The sequence below is a fragment of the Mastigoproctus giganteus genome, chromosome 13 (assembly GCF_048544385.1).
Source record: "Mastigoproctus giganteus isolate SK-2022 chromosome 13, ASM4854438v1, whole genome shotgun sequence".
Taxonomy (NCBI): Eukaryota; Metazoa; Arthropoda; class Arachnida; order Uropygi; family Thelyphonidae; genus Mastigoproctus; species Mastigoproctus giganteus.
Window position 1 is genome coordinate 140,280,875 of NC_143587.1, and position 24,694 is coordinate 140,305,568.

Consider the following 24,694-nt stretch of genomic DNA (forward strand, 5'->3'; position numbering starts at 1 on the left):
ATAGATAACAGTTAGCAAGTGAGACACTTCACTTTGTTGAAGCAGGAATTTGGAAAATTTTGAGGAATTTATATGCTTCTAATTTACATTAGAAGCACACGTTTTGAAACCAACTTTAGTGGCTAAAATAATGTTTTAATTTAAATAAGCTCTGTTTACATATCGAGGCAGGTTAAATAAACCTGGGAATACAGTGTATATAGTGACAGCAGTCAGCTTTTAAAGTATTTTAAACTGACACTATACTGACAACGATGAACAAAGAGGGTTTTCTCTCTTAGATCAGAATTTATGAGAATATATTCAATTTTAGCTTGAGTATGTTGAGTATGAAATTGGGAAAGTGTTGCTATCAGATATGATTTTCATTTTGATTTTCAAAACTATTTTCATGCTGTCATCTATTATAAATTGTGCTACAACTCCCCCACCACCCCCTTTTTTTTTTAAGAAAACCCCAAACGGGAAAGGTATTTAGAACCTATAGTACTTAGTACCATACATGGGTTGAAGGTTGAGAAGATGAAAGAGTATGCTTGTTGATATTAGATTTGAATTTCTGTAGATTTATTCCAATTATTTGCAATGGGAACCTGGATCTACACCTTATAATCCACATAATGAGAAGTTACGTTTAGTCAGTTTTGTTGTATGGTGCTGAGACATGGACATTGAAAACTAAAACCTCCAAGAAACTAGCAGCATTTGAAATGTGGATGTACAGAAGAATGTTAAAGATACTACGGATAGCAGGGGTGACCAATGAGAATGTCCTACACAGAATTGGAAACACCCATGAAATGCTAAAGAACATAACAAAAGAAAAAAAAAATTCCATATCTTGAAAATTTGTTTGCGGAACACTGAATATGCAATTCCAAGGATAATTATTGAGGGGAGAATGGAGGGAAGAAGAAAGCCTAGGAGAAGATGAGAAGAAGAAGATGACTTATTCCTTCAACTTCCAGAAAACTGAAGTTGAAGGAATATGTGAGGAAGAAGAAAGGGTTCTCTGAGCTTGAAGTTGGACAGTAATGGAATGCTGATTGATTGTGGCATGTGTTTGGATTGGATTGGAAGAGAGCGGGGGGGGGGGGAATTATAGAGCTAATTCAGAATGATGCCATGAAGTATCTACAGAAAATGCAGCAGAAACAGAATATCTGTGAGAGAGAGTGGAGAGACTTTGTAAAAGATGGGTCATTAATTAACCTAACTGCCTCTTTTGAAAGGAGTCCAGAAGCCTGAGAAAGGCTTCTAAGACTCCATTCAAAATGCATAGCCTCATAACATGAGAAGTTATGGGGCACAACCCCAGATATGGGAGCAATATTTCATGGTAAGGCAGGTTTGATTGCACAGAATGAGTAGCTATTTAGAAGAAAAGTACTGTCAAGGGCAAAAGAGAACACCCGGTTTTCTAGATGTAGAAGAAGCAATATTTGCAATGTGCATATGCCAAGAGAGATTAGAAGCCAGGTAATTTCTAATAGAGATATGTGATCATGTCTAGAAGTCTGAGTGAGTGTCATGAAGATAAGTATGGCAGCACAAGAATCCTTTGTGCAAGATATAAACAGAGCTGAACTTTAGAGGGACTGAAATTAACTAAATTATCTTTACCCCACTAAAGAATTACCTGGTGATCAGCATTTAAGGAATTGTTAGCAGATATTCAAAAAGTTCAAGATATTTGTACAGAGCAAGGTTTCTCAAACTGAAATATGTAATGCAATGTGCCATTATAAGCAAACTATGGATGGGATATCCAGTCAGTGGAATGGAAAAGGGCAATTAATATACAATAGGAAAAAGAATGGGAGAAAGAACTGAACCTTGGGGAACACCAACATTAGGAGATGATAGAAGATAGCACCATGTACTAGCACCTGCAGTGAGCAGTCAGAGAGAAAAACTGGATACCCAATTACAAAAAAATTCAAATGCCTTTGAAAAGTCAAGAGAAACTGCTTGAGTTTCAAACTTTTTAACTGAAGTTGTCCATAGATGAGTAACTGAAGCAAGCATATCACCAGTGGATCAACGATCAACACTGACAGAAGCCACAACGGCAAAAAGGTAAACTGCAGCCATTATCAACCCACTGCAGGATGGAAGCCTCCTCAACAATTCATGCAGAGGGAAATGGACCATAATCTGCCATGCTGGTCAACAATATTTAGCAATCAGGGGTTTGAACCCCCGGGTCTACACAAAGGGCGTGTACTACTGCACTCCCGCTCCTGACCACTCAGCTGCAGAGGCCGTTTAATCAGTGATCGCCACACTGGATAGTCTAGGTAGTCTGAGTTGGTGGTTCATGGATTTCTTGATTACTTTAGAGTACAGTAAGTGCAATGAGGCAATAATTAGTTGGGAGGGATTTATCACCCTTTAAAGACAACCGTTAAAGATAAAGCAGACTGACTTTATCTTTTGCTAAGGTGGCAATAAAACCATTGAGATTTAACAGAGATGGAAGAAGAGACTCTTGCCAAAGCTATTAGCAGCAAAAGTTGCTGCCAATAGCTTTGGCAAGAGACCAGAATGCTCTAATACCATTTAAACAAGAAGCAAGTTTTCTACTCTTAGACTGTTCAAAATCCAATTTGGACTGATTATTAACTGCTTTATAATTCTAGCAAGCTTTGGTTTAGGCAGAAAATGAACCTGGAGATTAAGATGAAAGCCAATTGTGATATGCAACATTATCTTGAACAGCCTTAGCACATTTATTGGAAAATCAAAGTTTAGATAAAGGACGAGATTTTAAGGTGGAGTGTGGAATAAATGATTTCATCATTACAAGAATTATTTCACTAACACCATCTGAGCAAACATAGACAACAGAAGATTTAAAAGTAATCCAAACAAGGAAAAGAAAAATATAACTCTTGCAGATCATCCCATTTTGCCTTCTTGTAATGCCAAACAACACAAGGCTGAGAATGGCCAGGAGAGAAAGGCTCCACTGGAGAAGAGACTATCACTGAGTTGTGACCACTCACCTCAACCACACACTTGGAAGTACTGTTCGTGAAAAAATAATTACGAGCATTGGGTGTGTGGTTAGGACTGTCTGGTATTCTGGTACATAAATGAACAATCTATGTGATATCATTAATAATTGCAAAAGTCTCAACGTCTTGTCTGTTTGACTTGAAAATGGAAGCTAGCTGGAGTTGTGAACATTAAAATCACCAAGGTAAACTAACTCACTGTTAGGAAATTTCGAATGGACAACAAAGAGCACAGCGATTCTTCATCTTTGTTTGTTTCAAATACGAAAAAGCCGATACACATAGATATGCGGAACCAAAACAGGAATTTAAAAGTTCACTGCATTTTTTTATATTTGGGTACATTTCTTGGCAAATATTTTTCCAAAACTCTTTTTCTGATGATCTGGCTTTTAGGAAGATATCGTTTCGCAATGTAATCATTTCATTTTCAAGTAATATTTTGTCCATGTGAAAAATTGCAGCGATTTTTTCTGCAATTTGTTTTGTATCTAAGTTGACATTAAATGGATAAGAAATATATTGAACAATGTCTGCAATTGTTTTAAAATCACTGAATCTGGTTTCAAAATCATCCACAACATTCTCAATTTCAGAAACATATTTCATTTCAATTTCTATTAAATTTAATTCACTATTAAATTCAAAAATAGGACATTTTTGCAAATGATCTTACATATTTGCAAAATAGTCGAATTTTTTTTCTTTGAGATCCTTAGCCATTGCCAAAAATTGATATTTATATGCAGAAATACTACTAATCATGTCACCCACATTTTCATTTTTTCCTTGTAATTCCAAATTCAGATAACTTAATTTACTAGTAAAATCTGCCAAAAAAGCCAGATCACACAACCACTCCGTATCATTCAGCAAATTTCGAAAACTCTGTAGAAACTTACTCCGACTCATTTGTGTGTAATATCAGATACTGAAGAGATTGTCCTCTGATGGAATACACGATTTTGAAAGCGATGTCAATAACACTTTTAGTATTTAATCTTTTGCTGGCTAACACTTGTTGGTGGATGATACAGTGGTAACTCAAAAAATCTGAGAATTCATCATCCTTTTGGCACAATACAATGAATCCGTTAAGATGCCCCGTCATTGCTTTAGCTCCATCTGTTGATACCGATACAAGCTTAAATAGTGGTAATTTAATTTTTTCAATAAAATGTTTTAATGAGTTAAAGATATCAAGACCTCTAGTTCTTTCTTTTAACGAAACCATGCACAGTTCTTCTCTAGTGGCAGAATCATCGAAAACCATATGAATAAAAACTAGCAATTGAGCTGTATCACTGACATCCGTAGATTCATCCAGTTGTAAAGAAAAGGGCACACAATTAGCAGTATCAGCATGCAATTATTCGCTCACATTTTTACAATGCTTCGCATCACAGTATTTCAAGATATTTGCAGATCTTGAAGGGCACTTTTAATTCCATTTTTGTTCTTAAAATTTTCAAAAAGAGAATCTGTTATTTCTAAAAATGCGTCTTTGATGAATTGACCAGAAAATGGTTTTCATTTTTTTTGTAAGATGACTCACTTTAAATAATGCTACACTTACTGCTTTAGATTGTAAATTAGGTGTCATGAAGAAATTTTGTTGTGCGAGTAATCTGGATTTAAGTTCTTCTAATTTATTTTTTCTAAGGTCACTATTAGGCGGAAAATCCGATTGGTACAGTCAGTCCTTGTATAGCACGATAGCTGTGTTCCTAGAAATCCTCGTGCAATGCAAAATCATGCAATATAAATAACAGGCCCTATGGGAAAAATAGGGTTAGGTGCTGACCACCCAAGATTGAACACACATGTGTAACCAAATCATTACTAAACAATAAATAATCGTAATAAAATACATATTTTATTACGACTATTACGTAATAAAATATTGCCAATGCTTTTGCTTCTATCGTAATCAAACTTGTTCTTTGTTTGATTTTCTAACCAAACAGATGACAGCCGTTCCATCTCTTCCAATTCTTGTGTCTTGATCTGATAGATTTTATTACACTTGAGTTGTTCCTGCTATGAAAGTTGTTTTTATTTTCTCTGCATTCTTTCTAATTCTCGGCGTTGCGTCATTTAGACCTGTAGCACATGCAATATCACATATTCTTTCATTTCGCTCAAAGTGTTTCACAATTTCATAAGCCTTACCGGTGGGTCAGAGGAGAGAAGTGTGATTTTGGCCATAAACACTAGTATGAGGCCGCTACAAATTTTCCCGGGTAAGAATTTTTGACCCAGTCCACATGTGTCTATCGATATTGCTTTCCTTTTTCTCTCTGAACCTCTAGTGTCTTCACCAGGATGCTTCCTTTTCACACCTTTTAATGTATTTTACTCATTTTTAGGGAATAAAGCACAATTACAAAATGAAGAGGCATGCTTGATACACATAAACAAAATTGCGCATGTAGCAACTGAATAAACAATACAATAATGTCTCACTAGCTCACATTTTACTAAAGCACATTTCTGGGGGTTACTACCATAAAACAATAAAAACAATTACCAGTTACGTTTCTGCTAGTGGAATCTGTTATAAACTCGATCTAATTGCATTTGCGTTAATACCTATAGCTGTAATTTTGTGGGTTTTTACGTTATTATGGTGAAATGTGTATCCACTTCACTGATATAAAAAATATAAATACATTTTCAGAATCTTCTCTCCATTGCTATCGTGTTGCGTTCAGTTGGAGTGATTCTGCGTTCGACTGTCATTTCTTGTAAACACAAAGGCGAATCGTGCATAAGCAAATTCAGTTCGTTTTATATATGATATCGTTTCCCTATTTATAAATCGTGTATGATCGAATTTGTGTAGTGTAAACAAGTGTTATACGAGGACTGACTGTATTTACCATGGAGTGTGTTGACATGCCTTTCTAAATTTCCTTTTTTGGGTATAGCCACGGAAGCATTGCAAATCAAACAGCAACATTTTTCTTTCACCATTACAAAAAAGTATTTTAGTTCCCACTCTTGATGAAAATGATACGTTTTACTCTTTTTCGTAGTATTCATTTTAAATCAAGAGGCATTAAATTAACATATAAGTACTGTCCAGTTATTAAAACAGCAAAAGCAATGCTTACTGATTAAAACACTAAGTTGCGCGAACCGGAATAATATTGTCTGAACAGCTAATGTAGGATAATTGATGAAGAGGATTCCCGAATGAGGAAGTTGTTTCCAAAATAACTGGACAAACACACCACTGTTTATTGCTCTGTTCGGTTATATCCTTATAAGAATCAGCACCTCCGTAGCCAGGTGGGCAGGAGCAGCAGTGAGTAGCACACGCTTCTTGATTAGACCAGGGTTTGAGCCCATAACCACCAAATACGGAGGATGCAGAAAGGTCAGGGAATGACCACCACATATCCCCGGAGCAATATGGCCTTAGTTGCTAATGCTCCTAAAAACCAAATAATAACAACAATAACCTTATAAGAATCAGTTTTGAACGTCTTTGTGATATTTCTCTAAAGCTATTTCTGAAAGTCACGACCATAAAACAATAAAAACAATTTGCACTTTCCGGTTTATTGGGCTTTTCTGTAAGTGCAATCTAATTATAAACGGGTAGTAAACTCAATCTTATTGCATTTGCAATAATACCGACAGCTGGAATTCTGTGGGATTTTACGTTATTATGGTGAAATGTGTTTCTCCTTCAATGAAATCTTCAATCATGCAAAAAAAAAACTAAATTTTCAAAATCGGCTCTTCATTCCTATTTTTGAAGCTTCATAAAAAAATAAAATAAAAATAAATAAAAAATAAAGTGCAGGTAGGGAAACCCGCTGCACAATATAAAATTTTAGTAGTATACCTGACCGCGCAAATCGAGGGATGACTGTATATTTAAAATTCATCCTGATTGACTGAAATTAAAGCTGCGATCGACTTGTTGGCCACCCCTGGTCTACAGTATTTAGAAAGGAGGGTGCAAAAATTTATCAAAATGTATTAAAAAAGTAAAGTATGAAATTTAAACATAATAAAATGAGTATGCGAAAGTAGATCAAATAAACACATAAAGAAAGAGAAAGGAAAGAAAAAATGCCAGTTACAACAATAGGCTCTCATTAGGGACCAGCATCCACAGATGTATAAAAAGATGTCCCTGTTGAGAGCCAAATGAGGTGTACAGACAATGTAATTGGTATTTTTTTCCCTTTCTTTTCTCTCTGTGTTTATTTGATCTCCTTTTGCATACTGATTTGATTATATTTCGCTTTCATACTTTACCTTTTTTTAGTACATTTTGATATATTTTGCAGCCCACTTTCTAAAATGGAATGGCTTTAGACACTGGTTAATTGATTTAGTTATATAATAGTATACGTGCAAAAATTTCTCTTGCAGTTACATAATGTTTAATCACTGAATGACATTAGTAATTTGCATTCAGATATTCATTTCATATTATAAATGACTATTTCTTTATATTTTATATATATATATATATATGGTAGGGTAAAGTAGCATCACAATCTTATAAGTCCTAACTGTGTTTTGAACTTACTAAAACATATCAGGCACTCAACAAAAGTCATGAAGTTTCTACTGGTGACTAGTTACTAGTTACAAGTTTCACCAGTAACACAATATGAATAAATGGCAACTTTTAATGGAGCAGAATGAGTGCAGGCATTTTTCCTTTGATCAAATTAAATAATATGCTCAACAAAATTTTCGCTCCACATGGAAAAAATGGCCTCCCAGTAGTCATTCCATTTACCAGCAAAAGGAATTTTGTTTGTGCATACTGTTCTTTACTATGTGCCAAAAAATATGATCAATAAACAAAGTGATGGCACTGTAAGAAATGTGACAATAGCATTTGTTAAAAGTCATAGAAAATCAGTATATCAAACTAGCCATCATCTTACAAGTACACCAGCCTGCCATCTGCAGAATTTTAGGAAAATAAGTTGGCCATGAAACTGGAAAAATTGCAAATATTACTGGTATACTGGGCTAGGTGATAACGAGAGTAAACACCACAAAAACTGCACCATTCTGATACATGCAGACAAATGTGCACGGAGAAAATTCACTACACCAGGTTTTAACATTTTATGTTTGTGTTATATTAAAGTGTATAGTCCATTTGTTTCCACAGAAGAGAAAAAAGTAGGGGAGGGGGAAAGATCATCACCAAAATTGTGTATTTTGATATATTAAAAATACTTCCTTCTACTACAGATCACTGAAGATAAATCAGATCAACATGCCAATAAGGTGGTAGTAGTAGTAGTAGTGGCATGTGATGCAAGAAAGCAAGTGTATGAGCTTATGCAGCATTAGCCAAAAAAAAAAAAAAAAAAAAAAATCACACCATTCCTTCCAAATGCCTGTCCAGTTCTTCCTTAAATTTATTCAATCTATCAACTTCCACAACGACAGATGGAAGTTTGTTCCAGCAATTAACCACCTGCTGGCTAAAGGCAAATTTCTGCACATCTATTCTACATCTGTCTTTTCTTAATTTGAATTTATGCCCTCTTAACCTGAACACGTGGAAGGATCCCATCAGAATTCAACGTGCTCAACCCATTCAAGGCCTTATACACCTCAATCAGATCACCGCGCAGGTGCCTAGTCTCCAGCCACTGCAATTTGCAGAACTTATGCCTCTCTTGGCAAGAGGATCCCTTCATTCCCCTCACCAATCTTGTTGCCCTTCTCTGTACACGCTCAAGTAAATCTACATTCTTCCTAAAATGAGGCCTCCAGACCTGTACGCAGTACTCAAGGCGTGGCCTGACCATTGCCTTATACAGAGGGACAATCACCTCCTCCCTGCTAGCAAAATTCCTATATATCATTGACAAAACCCCATTACCTGCCCTGGCAGACTGTCTGCATTGCTCAGAAAACTTCATATCTGACTGCACAATCACTCCCAGGTCTTTTTCATTTTCTACCACCTTAAGCGTAGTACCACACAGTTGGTATGTTTCTCTGGGGTTACTTCTACCCATATGCAGTACTTTGCATTTGTCAAGATTAAACTTCAGTTGCCACTTCTTAGCCCATCTGCCCAAATTATCTAGATACTGTTGCAGTAGCACACTGCCATTAACTGTCATTAACAACCCTGCCAACCTTTGTATCATCTGCAAACTTCAACATTAAGCCTGATATACCTTCATCAATATCATTGATAAATATACAAAACAACAGTGGACCTAACACTGAAATCCGTGGGAATCCACTAATAACTTTAGTCCACGAAGAGCAGCACCCATTGATTACCACCCTCTGTCTTCTCCCACTTAACCATCCTTTTATCCATTGTAGCAACTTACCCTTAATACCATTCTGCTGGAGAAGGTGGCACCCTTCTCCCATAATTACATTCTCCTCTTCTCTTTTCACATCTATGAAGTTCTCCATAGAAAACTTTCAAAAATTGGAAAATGGTCTTCCACTGAGAAGCTTATTTCTCTATGTAATAGGAGAAAGAAACTCAAGAGAATTCTTTTTCTGATAGGCTTTTTTTACCTGTGGATTCATTAAGAATCAGAGTTATCACACAGCATCAGAAGCAACAAATTCACATGAACTGCGAAAAACACCAGACTTGCTACAGATTGCAAAACATATGATATTATGGCAGGTGCGGTAGAACAATGATTGGGGGGGGGGGAAGCATGTGGTACATAATTGTTAGTAGTCATAATGAACTGTCTCCGGGACTATCTTCAGGATACCTTTCATACTTTATCTCTTGAATTTTCTCAGAATTCGTCATTCGGAAACTTTTTTGCAATCACTTTCATACTGTCTCTAGTTTCAATCAGCTCCCTTATGTCAATATCACTGTTTCCTTTCTTGGCACCATAAACCACATTGCATGAATTTACTTCAGGAAATCACAATGATTTTGGCATTTTATCATCTCTCATAATCTGCATTTTTTAATTCTGTTACCATTGAATTTCTGCAGAATTTGACTACTGGAATTTTCTACAATTTTCTAACTGTCTTTAGCAGTTTTTTATATCCAGATAAAGTATGAAAGTACCTTTCATACTTTATCTCTTGGATTTTCTCAGAATTTGCCATCCGGAACCTTTTTTTGCAATCATTTTCATACAGCCTAGTTTCAATCATTCACTTATGTCGATTTAACACTTTTCTTCCTTGGTGCCATAAAACAAGCAGCACTCTCCATTTTTCTTTCCAATTGTTCACTTGTTGAACTTCATATGCATAATAGAATAAAAACTATTATAGAGGTCTCTCATTTTGCCCTCTATTTGTATAGTTCTCTTTTACAGCCGCATTTCGCTTCATATACATTATTTCCAGCTTCCAGCAATTGCTCAAATGTGCCAGCTTCTTTGCAACTGTTTTATGTCAGATCCCATCTATTTATTATAGCTGTCCTGCCTTAAACTACTATATTTGGAAATTCTACATATTCACTTTTCTCTGCTTTCTTATACACAATCAAACATTTCGCTATAATTTAAATACAGTACTTCTTAATTTTCGCTTTATATTTTTAGCTTTTCATTAAAAAAAATTTTTTTTTTTTTTTTTTCCCAAAACATATTAGAGGCATTTGGTATTAGCTTCCTTTTCTACTAACATTTTTAGCCAGGGCCCTCTCTAAGAGGTTGGGTAGTTACATCCCCCAGCTTGCCCAAACATCTCTTTATATTCTTCTCTTTGCTTTATATCTTTCTACACTTCGTTTTTTTGTCCATTGAGCTATTAGTGCAACACGAGGGCAATATGGACGTGCCTACTTTCCTTTCCTCTATACAGTCTTCACCTCATTTCAAACATTACTTTCCCCGTTCCCTTACCATGCTTTATTTCCTTTCCCAATATCATTTGCCTACTTATTTATCTAATTTTATACACAAATCTACCTTTTCTATTTTCACTTGCAAAATTATTTCAATATCACCAATGTACTATTATTCCAGACATGACCTTTTCTCCATGCATATTTATTTATTTATTTATTTATTTTAACTTTATTGTATTTCTTTATTATTTGTGGATGATCAAATAATAATAGCTCAGAATGAAGATGAACTTCAAAAATCAATTTTTACCTTAAACAGTATTGCTAAAACATTTGGAATGGAAATTTCAAATGAAAAGACTAAAGTTGTGACATTTAAAGGTAATTATCGAATCAGAAGTAAAATAATAATAAAAAATACCATTGTGGAACAAGTAAATTCATTTAAGTATCTCGGATGTTATCTTTATGTTGAAGAAAAAGATAAGGAATTAAAACTTTCCAATTTTCTAAAAGTTACAGGTTTAATTGACAATATCCTAAAACTGAATAAAGTTCAAAAGCATACAAGGATAAAAGCTTATAAAGTAATAGCAAGACCCATTTTACTCTATGGAAGTGAAACTTGGACTAAATAAAAAGATGAGAACAGGTTTGAAAGTGCTGAAATGAAATTTATTTGCCGAACCAGTGGATATAGATTATTGGACAAGAAGAAAAGTTCTGATATTTGTAAAGAATTAGGTATTGACCCAGTAATAGACAGAATCTATAAATACAGAGGAAAATGGATTAATCCTTTGGATAGGATGCATCCAGCAAGATTACTAAAGAAGGTTATGAAATATCGGCCAGTTGGAAGAAAAGATCCAGAACATTGAAGAAAAGATGGACTGAGACTGGAACAAGACATCTGGCCTAAATCCTTGAAAGGATGATGATGATTTAATTATCTTAATTTTATTGTGAACACTGTGTTGTGACTACCTTAGATATTTTTATGGAAGATTTTACTGCTTTTACCCCCTTTTTTAGTAATTCTATTTTTTTTTCTCTCATACTGTTAGAGTTTCCTTTTAATATTTTTCTTCCATAACTATATGTAATCATAGAAACACAGTTATTATACATGATCAGGTGAAGTCCCCCCCCCCTTGAAATACCTGCATTATATACAAGGGCATTCCTAGGGTATGTGGCACCTGGGTGCCAATTGCAATTTGGCAGCCCCCCCTTAAAATTTTCTTCATATGTGTATGTAAGTTTCAGGTTTTCAGCTGTACCCTGAATGTTGGCACCCGGGTGCAGTGCAGTGCACCCCTTTAGCCCTCAGGACGGCCTGCCCCTGATTATATATTAATCTTTTTTTTAGCATGCATCAAATGTTTCAATCCTTGTTTTCCTTCCCTTATATTTAGGTTTTTATAATATCAAAACATTTTCCCAACTTCTATTTCATGCTTGCTATTTCTTTGCAATTAATTAATAAATTTTTCCTTCATAGCTTTTTTTCTTCTAATTGGCTTGTTAATTCAGCCTTTAATTTCTTATAATTAGATTTATCATTTAGATTTTTTCACATTCTTTCCCTAATATCCACCTTTAATACTTCACTTTCTTTCTGTCTTTTTTTCTTTTACTGCCGCATTTTACTGTGCTCTGTGTTCAACATAGTTTTCTGGTCGGATCTAAGTCGCCAACGGTGTTGAAAGTTTGCCCTATCGTGAGGATGCAATGCACACTTCATACAGTGTTAATCTCCATCCTCTAGGACAGATACAACAGGTAAAATCTTTAATAATTGCTTTTGAAAATGCTGTTAATCAATGACTATATTTGCATAGTCAAACTGCTCAAGGTACATCGTCAAGGTACATCGTCAAGGTCACGAGCCTTGCAAGAAGGCATGGAAGTGACCCCTGCAGGCTAATCTTTACCTGAAGCTTCTTCATTGCCTTCACATAAATAAGGAATTTGAAACAGTATGGGAAAGACAACTGTAGTATATTCTTACTGTAAAACGAACCATGTCCGGATTAACATGCCATTCTGCATGTGGGTCAAGTAGCCCTACTGGAATTGGACTGACTGCAAGGACAAAGACAGTGACTGCTGTATAGCGGAGCCAGAAATCGCTTAATCCTTATTCTCCTTTGTGGACTGCTCCTGGTGTGAACGAAAACTCTCATGGCTTACTGGACTAAGTTAAAGTCAGGTGTTTCTTCCAGGTGTGGTTTAGTTTTGTAACAGGAAAACTGTTAACCAGTGTAATGATGTCTGATGATTATTCTTTATCGGACATGCCTGTAGATCTAACATTAGCTCCAGACTTTCTAAATACTGGGTTGAAAGAACCTTTAGACGAATTTATAGATATGCTAGGGAAGGAATTACTCCAACTGGGATCACCTGAAGGTGCAGCAGACTCTCAGCCGGTAAATAACCCAGGACATTCAAACTATACGGTTAACTTAAATTACTTAAGTGTCCTGAAAAATAATTTTCTAGATATTTTTAAGTCAGGATCCACCATTAACCCCCTCATGATGGTGGAAGCTGGTAAAATCTGGAACAGTATGGAACAATTGGTGATTGATCTCACCATTGATAATGAGAGGTTAAAAACAAATTTTGATTTAAGAGTTTTGCCTACGTCCACCCCTGTGGCCACTTATACTAAGGTGGCTGCAGCGAGCACAGGCATAAAGATCGCTGCTGAACTGATTCCCTCGGGAACTCAGTCAAAGCATGTAGTATTGATTAAAGCTAGTGAAAAGTCTGAATTAAAAACGAGTGAAGAAGTTAAACAGGTGATTGCAACGAATTTTAAATCCGAACTTAAACAGATTAAAATAAAATCTATCACAAAAGTTAGAGAAAAAGGTGGTGCAATTGAAACTGCCACTGATGAAGACATTACTAAATTAAAGAACTGCCCAAAATTTGGGGAACATAAATTAATTGTAGACTTTCCCCGAAAACTAAACCTGACTGTGATACTCTATGAGATATAAAAAGATTTGTCAGACCAAGAATTCTTGGAGGATCTGTATGTCAAAAACTTGTGCGGGCACAATGTTAGTGTGGAAGATTTCAAAAAGGGGGTTACAGTAAGGTTTAAGATTAACGCTAAAAAGAAAAACAACAAACACTAGATAATTGAAGTTCCTCCCTATATCAGGCGAATAACATTAAAAGATGACGCTCGCATCTACCTGGGCTGGTCGGTTCACAATGTGAAGGATTTTATTATCGCTTCATGTTGTTTTAAATGTTTGGCTTATGGGCATTTGGATAGATATTGCAGACAGCAGGACTACACACGTGGGCATTGTGGAGTGCGAGGTCACCAGTCGCAATCATGTCCCACTCCTGAATCACCCGTTACATGCCCAAACTGCAAAATAAAAAAGAGGAAATCAGATCACTCATATCGTGACTCGAAGTGTCCTGAGTTCTTGCGAGCTCAGGAGGTTACCAAATCTCGCACAAATTATATTCAGTAAGATAAAAAATGTACAGCATGGTCAGAGATTAAAAATATTATAGTTAAACTGCCAGCATTCTGCATCTGCAATGAGTGATATCTCCAAACTAATTACGGATCACAAAATTGACATTCTAGGACTTCAGGAATTATACTCCTACAAAGGCAAAGTTAAAGGATTACCAAACGGCTGTAGGGTGGTTCAATCTAATGTATCTGTTACAGGACAGGGTGCAAATGCTGTGGCAAGGGTGTGGGCAGCTCTTGTCATAGCAGACAAGCAGATCATGATCACAAGGGTAAATGGTCTCTGCTCCGAGAATGTGGCATGTGCATGCTTGGAAGGTAGTTTTGGACAAATATTCTTCATCTCAATCTACATGCAGTGCTCACAGCATTCTCAACAAATTGAGCCTTATCTAAACTTCCTTGAGACAGCTTTAATTAGGTTATCAGGCAAAAAGATAGTTATTATGGCCGACGCAAATGCTTCTTCCACCATGTGGAAAAGCCCCATAACGAATAATAAAGGCAAATTACTGGAGGAATTCATAATAACTAATGGATTGATTGTCTGGAATTCCCCTGGGCATTTGCCAACTTACTCATCCTCTTCTGGTCAATCTTACATAGATGTCACTCTGTCGAATGCAACATTCGGGAGATGCATAGAAAACTGGACTGTTCACTCCTCTTGGTCAGTAAGCGACCACAATGTAATAACCTTTGACATAATATCTAATGAAAACGCAGCAGCTTTGAGAGGCACTCATGACTTCCCCAGATACAAAACTCGACAAATCAATTGGAATGCTTTTGAGAAACTACTTAAGGAAAAAATTTACGGATGAAAAACTGACAAATCTTACTTTGGACCAACACCTAAAAGAATTGATGGCAATCATCACCGAAATATGTGATGAGACGATTAAAAAGAAACAGAGAAGACAAAATTTGTTTTTTTGGTGGTCCCAGAACCTTTCTACTCTAAGGAATCATACAAAGAGCGCAAGACGAGATGTTCAGAGAACTAGGAGAGATGGTAGACCTGAAGATGAAATAAACCGATTGAATGAAATATACAAAAATGCGAGAAGGACATATTTCAACAATATTTACAAAGAAAAATGCTCCGTTTGGGAATGCTTAGTTAAACAAACTATGGACCAGGAGTCCTGGGGCTTGATCTACAAGCTGACTCTTTTTCATCCGGGGGAAATATTCTCCTCTGAGACCTGATAACTCCGAAACTCTGATATGGGCCGAGATTATGGAAACAATTTTGGATGAATTGATTATGCACGATGAAACTGTACCAGAAAGTCCGTACAAACAGGCATTCGTTTAGAACATCTTTCCTACATAGGCCAAAGCCATGAAGATGATTTTGACAGACACAAGGTAGGTCTTGCTGTTGCGACTTTGCGTGATGGCAAATGCCCTGGACTGGACCTATTACAAGTTACCATAGTTAAAAAAATCTGGAGCACTTTCCCCCAACTGATGATGAACCTCTTTAATGCCTGCCTACAATATGGATCCTTCCCCTCTCCTTGGAAAAAAGCAAATCTTAAATTACTCATTAAGAATCCCAACAAAACAGCATATCAGGCAAATTCATACCGCCCAATTGCTCTACTTCCGGGCTTCGGGAAAAAACCAGAGAAACTGATTGTAGCGAGATTTTAAAAGCACTATAAAGAAAGAAACCTAAACTACAGATATCAGTTTGTCTTCACTGCTGGGATGTCTACAGTGGATGCCATTAACCTAGTTATTAATAACGTTTCAGCCACCAATGAAAAGTGTCCTCAGCCTCCTTGTAGACTTCAAAGGGGCCTTTGGCAGTTTGGTGGAAAAGTGTCCTGGAGAGATTCCGAGAGGCCGGGGTCTCTATGCCTATTTATTGTCTCATCATGGATTATTTCCAGAATCGCTCACTTGTGGTCTCCAGTAAATCCTGCTCTGTTGCAAGACCTGTGACTCACAGTTGCCCTCAGTGATCAGTTCTCGGACTAGTATGCTGGAATGTGGTCCTTGATGGGTGGCTGGACATAACTGAACATAACTGCACTACTAAGATCGCTTATGCAGACGATTTAATTATCCTTGTTTCTGGAAACTCCAGACTACAACTTGAAATCCATGCTAATGAAGTCCTATCAGATCTAGATGAGTGGTGTAGTAAACATAAATTAACTATTTCTGTTCCCAAAACAAAACAAATTCTTCTCAAAGGAAAATTATACCCAAATAGACCTCCAAGTATTAAGATTAAAGAACAATCAATAAAATTAGTTAACTCGTACAAATATCTAGGAATTATGTTAGATAACAAACTTCGATTCATTACCCATGCTAAATATGTACTAAGCAAAATCAAGACTTTGACAAGCAAAATAATCAGAATTACCAAAGGTTCTTGGGGTCTGAAACCCTCTACTCTCAAGCTGTACTACAAATGTATATTTATTCCAGGCTCTGGCTAACTTTGCTGACAAGGCTTTCCACAGAAGGAAAGGACTTGCTGACTGAGAATAATTATGTAACAGACAATAGGAATAAATGTATATTTATTCCTATTGTCTGTTATGCTGCGGGCACTTGGGACCCCAGTATACGCAGAGTCATGGTGGAAAAATCTTGACTCAAGCCCAGCACTTCTTCCTGATTGCATCTTCAAGAACTTGTCACACGATTTCAACATCGGCACTACAAGTAATCAACGGCACAAACTACCAATTAAATGCGAAGTGCTGTACAATTACTTTCAGTATTGTAGAAGGAAGGATATTGCAGCACAGTTCAACCAGTTTTCTGTTAACCTGGACATGCCAGTGAAAGAAGACAACACTAGATTAAGAAACCAGTTCCTCCAGGAATGGCAAAATGAATGGACTAATGCCAACACTGGAAGAATTACTATCCTTTTTATACCTCAGGTTGCCGAATTTGACAAAAAAACATTGGTCCTGGTTTAACCCCGGTCTTCACCTAACTTTCCTTCTATCTGGGCATAAGAAAATTATCAGGCTCTGGCTAACTTTGCTGACAAGGCTTTCCACAGAAGGAAAGGACTTGCTGACTGAGAATAATTATGTAATAAGTGCACTACCACTGTATATATTGCCTTGATATTAAATCAAATTCTTACAGGACCTCTGATGAGAAAATTTATTTGTGTTTATTGCCAGAAGGCAATATTAGCATTTAGAATATATAAGTCGATGTGCCAGGTTCACTGTTGGGTGGGCGGTGTCCTGGGACTTCGGCCTCTAATAAGGTACATAAATTGTAAATCATAAATTGTATAAATTGTAAATCTTAAATTGTATAAACTATAAGATATATATCGGACCTCACTGTAACCAAACTGGAAGGTTTCAGTGGTATACAATCTGTATAGTTGTATAAGTTGTGAAGGTTAATGTAGAAATTGGTGCCTTAAGCAGGAAAGCTAATAATTATGTCTTTGGATCTTGTTACCTTATGCACATTATACTAGACATTATTAAATTCAGAATTAATATTTTGAATATTAACAAGCAACTGGAAAACTCTGTCTTTGTCTTATATTTTCAAAATAAAATGATGGATAATTTGGATATACATAGAACTATTAACTTATGTAATGACTTGCTACCTATTAATAACTTACATATTAATATCAGATTTAGATATGTTAAACCATTTGGTCTTAAAGCATGTAACTATAAAATAATAGCTACAAAACTTCACAATGGACAGGATATGTGTTTGCCACAAGCCATCATTTCTTATATACGCAGATCCTAACCATAACCACATTATAACCAGCGATTTAGATATAATCCCATATCCTGAGCTTAGAGATATTTTATCACTCGGTTTTAAGTTTCGACCTAATCTAACTGTTATTAAATCAACTTTTAAAAAACTGTTATATCTAGATTTATTAAAATACTGCATAAGATCTGCATACAAATATAACATACCGGTTGAGCCATACCACATGTGGCTGTTCACAATGCTAAATATAAATAATTAAATAATATTGATTATTTAATTATTTATATTTTACTCTAGTGTACCGGTATGTTGTCGATTTTTTCGTTTTAATTTCTGGAGAGTATCGTACAGAAGTGTTCTACGCACTATATTGAGGTAAACTCCTCTTATTATTTTACTAATGCTAAATATCATATTTAACAAATATAATCAATTGAAATTCATACCGAATAATCTAAATAATACAAAATTAATAAATAAGCAGCTCAAAGAAATACACAAACATTTTGTAATTACTCCAGTTGACAAAGCTGCTTGCAATTATAGGTAAGTCATATTACATAGAAATTATTAAAAATGAACTGCAGTCCAGTAGCACATACAAATACATAGCATCTTCCCCTAATGTAATAATCAAAAAACTAATAGCATTGCATAAAAAATTAAAGTACAATAACCTAAATATCCGTTTATATATGGTATACCTAAATTTCATAAATCACCTATTGCATTTAGATTCATAACATCATGTAGAGATAGGCTAAAATTCCAGGTAATACGTTACAAAAGTTACTTAAAACTACATTAAATAATGTAAATAAAACTATTATAATAAATAACAACTTACCAATTATAAATGCAATAAAAAATAACAATATTCAGCAAATACAAACATTTGACTTTAACAGTTTATTCACTAGTATCAATCTGGACAATTTAAAAGATGTTCTCCAAAAAACTATATTTGGAACATAAAAATGCTATAAAGTTTCATTTAACCTACTGGGATACTCTAATAAATTTATATATTTTTAAGAATTATGTATATGATGAATCTTCGTTATTATTGCCATTAAATCCAGCAGGATGCAATTATTACTTCCCCTATGGGAAGTAATTACTTCCCATAGGGGAAGTAATAATAATTGCAATTACTTCCCCTATGGGAAGTCCAGCATCCTGTATAATTGCAAACCTCTTATCTATATTCTACAGAAAGAACATTCCAAGATAACCTACTTATGTTCAGATACGTAGATGATCTATGTGTGTTTAATTGTCCGCATTTCGTTCAGGATTACAGCAAATTATATCCAGAAGAACTTGTATTGGAAAAAACTAAAAGTTCTGATACTATAACAAATTACCTGGATCTTCGTATAGAAATATCCCATAATAATATAGATGTAAACGTATATAATAAAAGGGACGCATTTAATTTCAACGTAGTCAGCCTTACAAACTGGAGAGCTAATATATCGAAATCAGTGCATGCTAATATCATTTTATCCCAATGCCCGAGGATTGCTTCTATTTGCAATAAAAACACAACCTATGCAGCAAACATAATAGCATTGTACAATAAGTTGATAAATAATAATCTCCCTATCATTTACCTGAAATACCACTTCAGGAAGGCGATAAATATAGTTAATATAATAATAAATATAATTAATTTCAAAAATTTATTTTCTGAACGCATTGCTTCCTTATAGCATTAGCATTAGTAGAGGCATATGATGCAAGAAAGAAAGCTTATGCAGCATCAGCCAAAAAACCACGTTCATTTCACCCCTCCATTCGTTCGAAATACCTGTCCAGCTGAGCCTTAAATTTATTTAGGCTATCAACTTCCACAACAAGGGATGGAAGTCTGTTCCACCAACCAACTATCCGCTGGCTAAAGGCAAACTTCCGCACATCCATCCTACATCTGTCTTTCCTTGATTTGAATTTATGCCCTCTCAGGTGATTTTTCTCAGGTAATTGTTCTGAGCAAGAGGAAAAATCCCATCGGCATTGAGCATGCTCAAACCAAGGCTTTATACACCTCTATCAGATCACCTCGCCGGTGCCTCGTCTCCAGACACTGTAATTTGCAAAACTTAAGCCTTTCTTCATAAGAGCAACCCTTTGTTCCATTCACTAATCTTGTTGCCCTTCTCTGTACTCGTTCCAGCAGCTCTACATCCTTCTTGAAATGAGACCTGTATACAGTACTCAAGGTGTGGCCTGACCATTGCCTTATACAAGGGAATAATCACCTCCTTATTCCTACTAGAAAAATTCCTGTATATCATTGACAACATGACATGAGCTACTCGTGCAGTCCGTCTGCACTGCTCAGAAAACTTCATATCTGCCTGCACAATTACCCGGTCCTTTTCATTCTCTACCACTGTTAGTGCAGTACCACAGAGTTGATACATTGCTCTGGGGTTGCTGTTTCCTATATGTAGTACTTTACATTTGTCAATGTTAAACTTCATTTGCCACCTCTCAGCCCATCTGCTCAACCTTTCCAGATCCTGTTGCAGCAGCATAACGTCAGTAGTGTCCTTAACAACCCTGCCAACCTTTGTATTGTCTGCAAACTTGGACATTAAGCTTGATATACCATCATCAATATCATTTATAAATACAGAAAACAATAATGGACCCAACACTGAACCCTGAGGGACTTCACTAATAAGATTAGTCCACGATGAGCAGTGTCCATTGATTACCACTCTGTCTTCTCCCCCTCAACCATCCCTTTATCCATAGCAGCAATTTGCCTCAAATGCGACACTGCTCCAATTTGTACAGCAGTCTTCCTTGTGCAACAGTATCAAAAGCCTTTCTAAGATCCAAATATATAATATCAAAGTTATTCCCTGCATCCAGTTCTTTTGTGACTGCATCATAGTATCCAATCAAATTGGTCAGGCAAGATTCCCTTAACAAAACCATGCTGTGACCGAGTTATAACTGAAGTCTTGTCTAGATGATCCTGCAGTGCTTCTTTAACCAGTGCCTCCATTAATTTTCCTGGAACAGAAGTTAAACTCACAGGTCTATAATTACTTGTAGTAGTAGTAGTGGCATGTGATACAAGAAAGCAAGTGTATGAGCTTATGCAGCATCAGCCAAAAAAAAAAAAAATCACAACATTGCCTCCAAATGCCTGTCCAGTTCCTCCTTAAATTTATTCAACCTATCAACTTCCACGACAGACGGAAGGTTGTTCCAGCAATTAACCACCCGCTGGCTAAAGGCAAATTTCCGCACATCTATTTTACATCTGTCTTTTCTTAATTTGAATTTATGCCCCCTTAGGTTCGTAATCTGAACAAGTGGAAGGATCCCATCAGAATTCAGAATCCTCTTTTTTGTGAATTGGGGTCATATTTGCACATCTCCAGTCTATGGGTACCTCCCCTGAGTCCAGAGAAGCTCTCATAATTATGGCTAAGGGTTTGCTTACTTCCTTTGCTGCCTCTTTTAATATAACTGGATAGATCCCATCCACCCCAGGTGCCTTTTTTATGTTTATCCTCAACAATTTCTCCTCCACTTTCCTCTCAGTTATTACAAAATCATCTAGTTCACTGCCAGAGTTTACTTCACCTCTGGCATTCCCCTGCCATATATAATTACCATAATTATGGATTTAGAGCCATGTATATTATGTACATAGGATATGCTTTGCTTTCTTGGTGTCTTATGGCTTAGAAAACTTGTACCCACCAGACTGGAAATTATAGTGTATCGTTTTTTTATTTTATTTTATGTTATGTTATCTTATTTTATAATCACACTGTATATACTTAAGTTCACACTAAGGTGACATGCAAATTCAGCTCAGGGTCCAACTATAGGAACGGGTTTGCAATCCCGGGCATACCAGAGCTACAACTTATATCTTGTATTGTCTTTAAGCTGTCCTACACTCTCTGTTCTTATTTCTCTGAAATTATTAGGGTAATCCGAGGATGTAGGAGAAACTATTTCTTACTTGTACTACTATGTTTTTGCCTTTATGGAGTTCAGGTTCTATTATTCCTACTCTTAGTTTTTATTCTTTTTACTATCTGCATGTTTCTCTTTGTGTTAACTTAACTTTAATTAGTTAATTATTTATTTTTACCATATCCATCACATAGATAGTGTGAGTTCTTCTAAAGGGGTCACCACATATATACTCACTAGAGGGATTATTATTTCATAACGACTAGTTGTTACATTATGTCCTGGATACAGTAGATATGCTCTATACTTTACATTTATTCTTATTTTAATTATTAAATTAGGTTCTCTGTCGGGTCAACAATGTTCAATATATGCTTACATTTGTAATATCTTTCTTTTGATTCTAAAAAAATTTTAACTACCTTTAATTGGTTTAGATTCAAATTACTTAATCTCAGAATTTTTATATATCTTAGCAGATATTGATCATTACAGAAACAGAGAACTCCTTGTCGTTTTTTGCCTTCAGTCTGGGTGGTTGGCCCCAGTTGAAGTCATCTAGATTGTGGGTAGACAATGATGTTTTATGTATATATATATATATTTTTTTTTTTTCTTTTAATATATATTTATATCCCTTACGTTTCTTTAAATCCACCTTGGTATTGTCTGCTTGAATTATCTTCTATATTATTATCTTCAATATTATACAAAATATTTTATACACATTATGATCGTAATGCATAACTGCTCTAGCAACTGCACTGGCCCATAAGTATTAGTTACAGCTTGATACAATTTATTAACTTTCTTTCCATATTACTCATATAAATATATATACACACACTGTCCTGCTAGTATAACTGAATCGCACTACATATTTGAATCGTTCTGCTGTTGGAACTAGTTCTTGACAGGCATTATTATAAGCATTTTAAACACAACCTAAGAAACTCAGAGGATTTTTTAAAACTATGCATGTTATTTTAAGTAATCTTTATTTTGGCAAGTGTACGGCGCATATCCAATTGTTTTCAAGTATGTTTGTGGAACTCAAGGTGCAAAGCTTATCAAATTTAACAATTTCAAAAAATTCTGACACAAACCTTTTGAAGTTTTTCACATATTGGCAATTTTTCATCAACAGTTGCACAGTAATCTACTTCCATTTTCAGAATTCTCCCTGAATCTGTAAAAGCTTCACCCGCCATGTTAAATGACTAATTTGAACAGAAAAGGTAAACAACCAGTTACTTTAGCTAGAAATGTTTAAAAACTAGATGATTTCTACGGTAACAACTAACCCTAACACATGTGAAAACTGTCACCACAAAGTAGTATAAAAATTATATAAATATTCAGTAGTTATTTCTAATTCACGTTATTTTCCAACATTACACATAGCCGGATAGACAGCCCACACTACACATCAGAAAACAAGCATGTCGCCGTGAATTGGCATAATTTCTCTACTTTCCCATGGCAACAGAGGGCGCTGTAGTAAATAAACCTATAAATAATACAGTATATTCCAACAGACAGTGTGGTCTTCATATTTGCGGGATATGTATTCTAGGATTCATGTTTTTGCGTTGCCGGTCCCGAAATTGATCATACTAAAAATTTAGCTGCTGCTCGCTGCATTCGCCCTGAGTGATGGTGGAATACTCGCTTCAGTCTCTTTTATTTTTATTTTTTTAGCATTAGCATTAGCATTAGCATTAGTACAGGCATAACCCCAGGGGCTCACATCTTCTGAGTATGGGTTTGGCACACCCAGGGTCCTGAGCTGGATATCATCATTCTTATTTTTCTTGGTGATTCCCTTTTACTTCTCTCTCTCTCTTTTAGGGTAACTGGAAATTTTTTTTTTTTTTTTTTTTTTGACTGGTGTATCATAAGCCTCAGGCTTCCTTGCACCATATAGCTTATAATAATAATAATAATAATAATAATAATAATTTGATGCAAGAAAGCAAGCTTATGCAGCATCAGCCAAAAAAAAAAAAAAAAACCACTTCCACTTCACCCCTCTGTTCGTTCAAAATACCTGTCCAGCTGAGCCTTAAACTTATTTAGGCTATCAACCTGAACGACAAGGGATGGAAGTCTGTTCCACCAACCAACCACCCGCTGGCTAAAGGCAAATTTCCGCACGTCTATCCTACATCTGTCTTTCCTCAATTTGAATTTATGCCCTCTAGGTGATTATTCTGAGCTAGAGAAAGAATCCCATCAGCATTGAGCATGCTCAAACCATTCAAGGCTTTATACACCTCTATCAGATCACCTCGCTGGTGCCTAGTCCCCAGACACTGTAATTTGCAAAACTTAAGCCTTTCTTCGTAACAGCACCCCTTTGTTCCATTCACTAATCTTGTTGCCCTTCTCTGTACTCGTTCCAGCAGCTCTACATCTTTCTTGAAATGAGGCCTCCAGACCTGTATACAGTACTCTAGGTGTGACCTGACCATTGCCTTATACAATGGAATAATCATCTCCTTATCCCTGCTGGAAAAATTCCTGTATATCATTGACAATACTCCATGAGCTACTCTTGCAGCCCGCCTGCACTGCTCAGAGAACTTCATATCCGCCAGCACAACCACCCACAAGTCCCTTTCATTCTCTACCACTGTCAGTGTAGAACCACAGAGTTGATACGTTGCTCTG

The 24,694-nt window shown here is 35.9% G+C and overlaps 1 protein-coding gene across 1 annotated transcript in view; it reads right to left on the reverse strand.

Moving 5' to 3' along the window:
- The window catches only part of Rpn5 (regulatory particle non-ATPase 5), an 85,375-nt gene extending 61,938 nt beyond the window's left edge, over positions 1-23,437 (reverse strand). The window contains exon 1 of the mRNA XM_090387986.1: positions 23,128-23,437. Within this exon, the coding sequence (XP_090244112.1) occupies positions 23,128-23,232 (105 nt within the window). The 5' untranslated portion in view covers positions 23,233-23,437. The remainder of the gene's footprint in view (positions 1-23,127) is intronic.
- Positions 23,438-24,694: the final 1,257 nt, after the last annotated feature.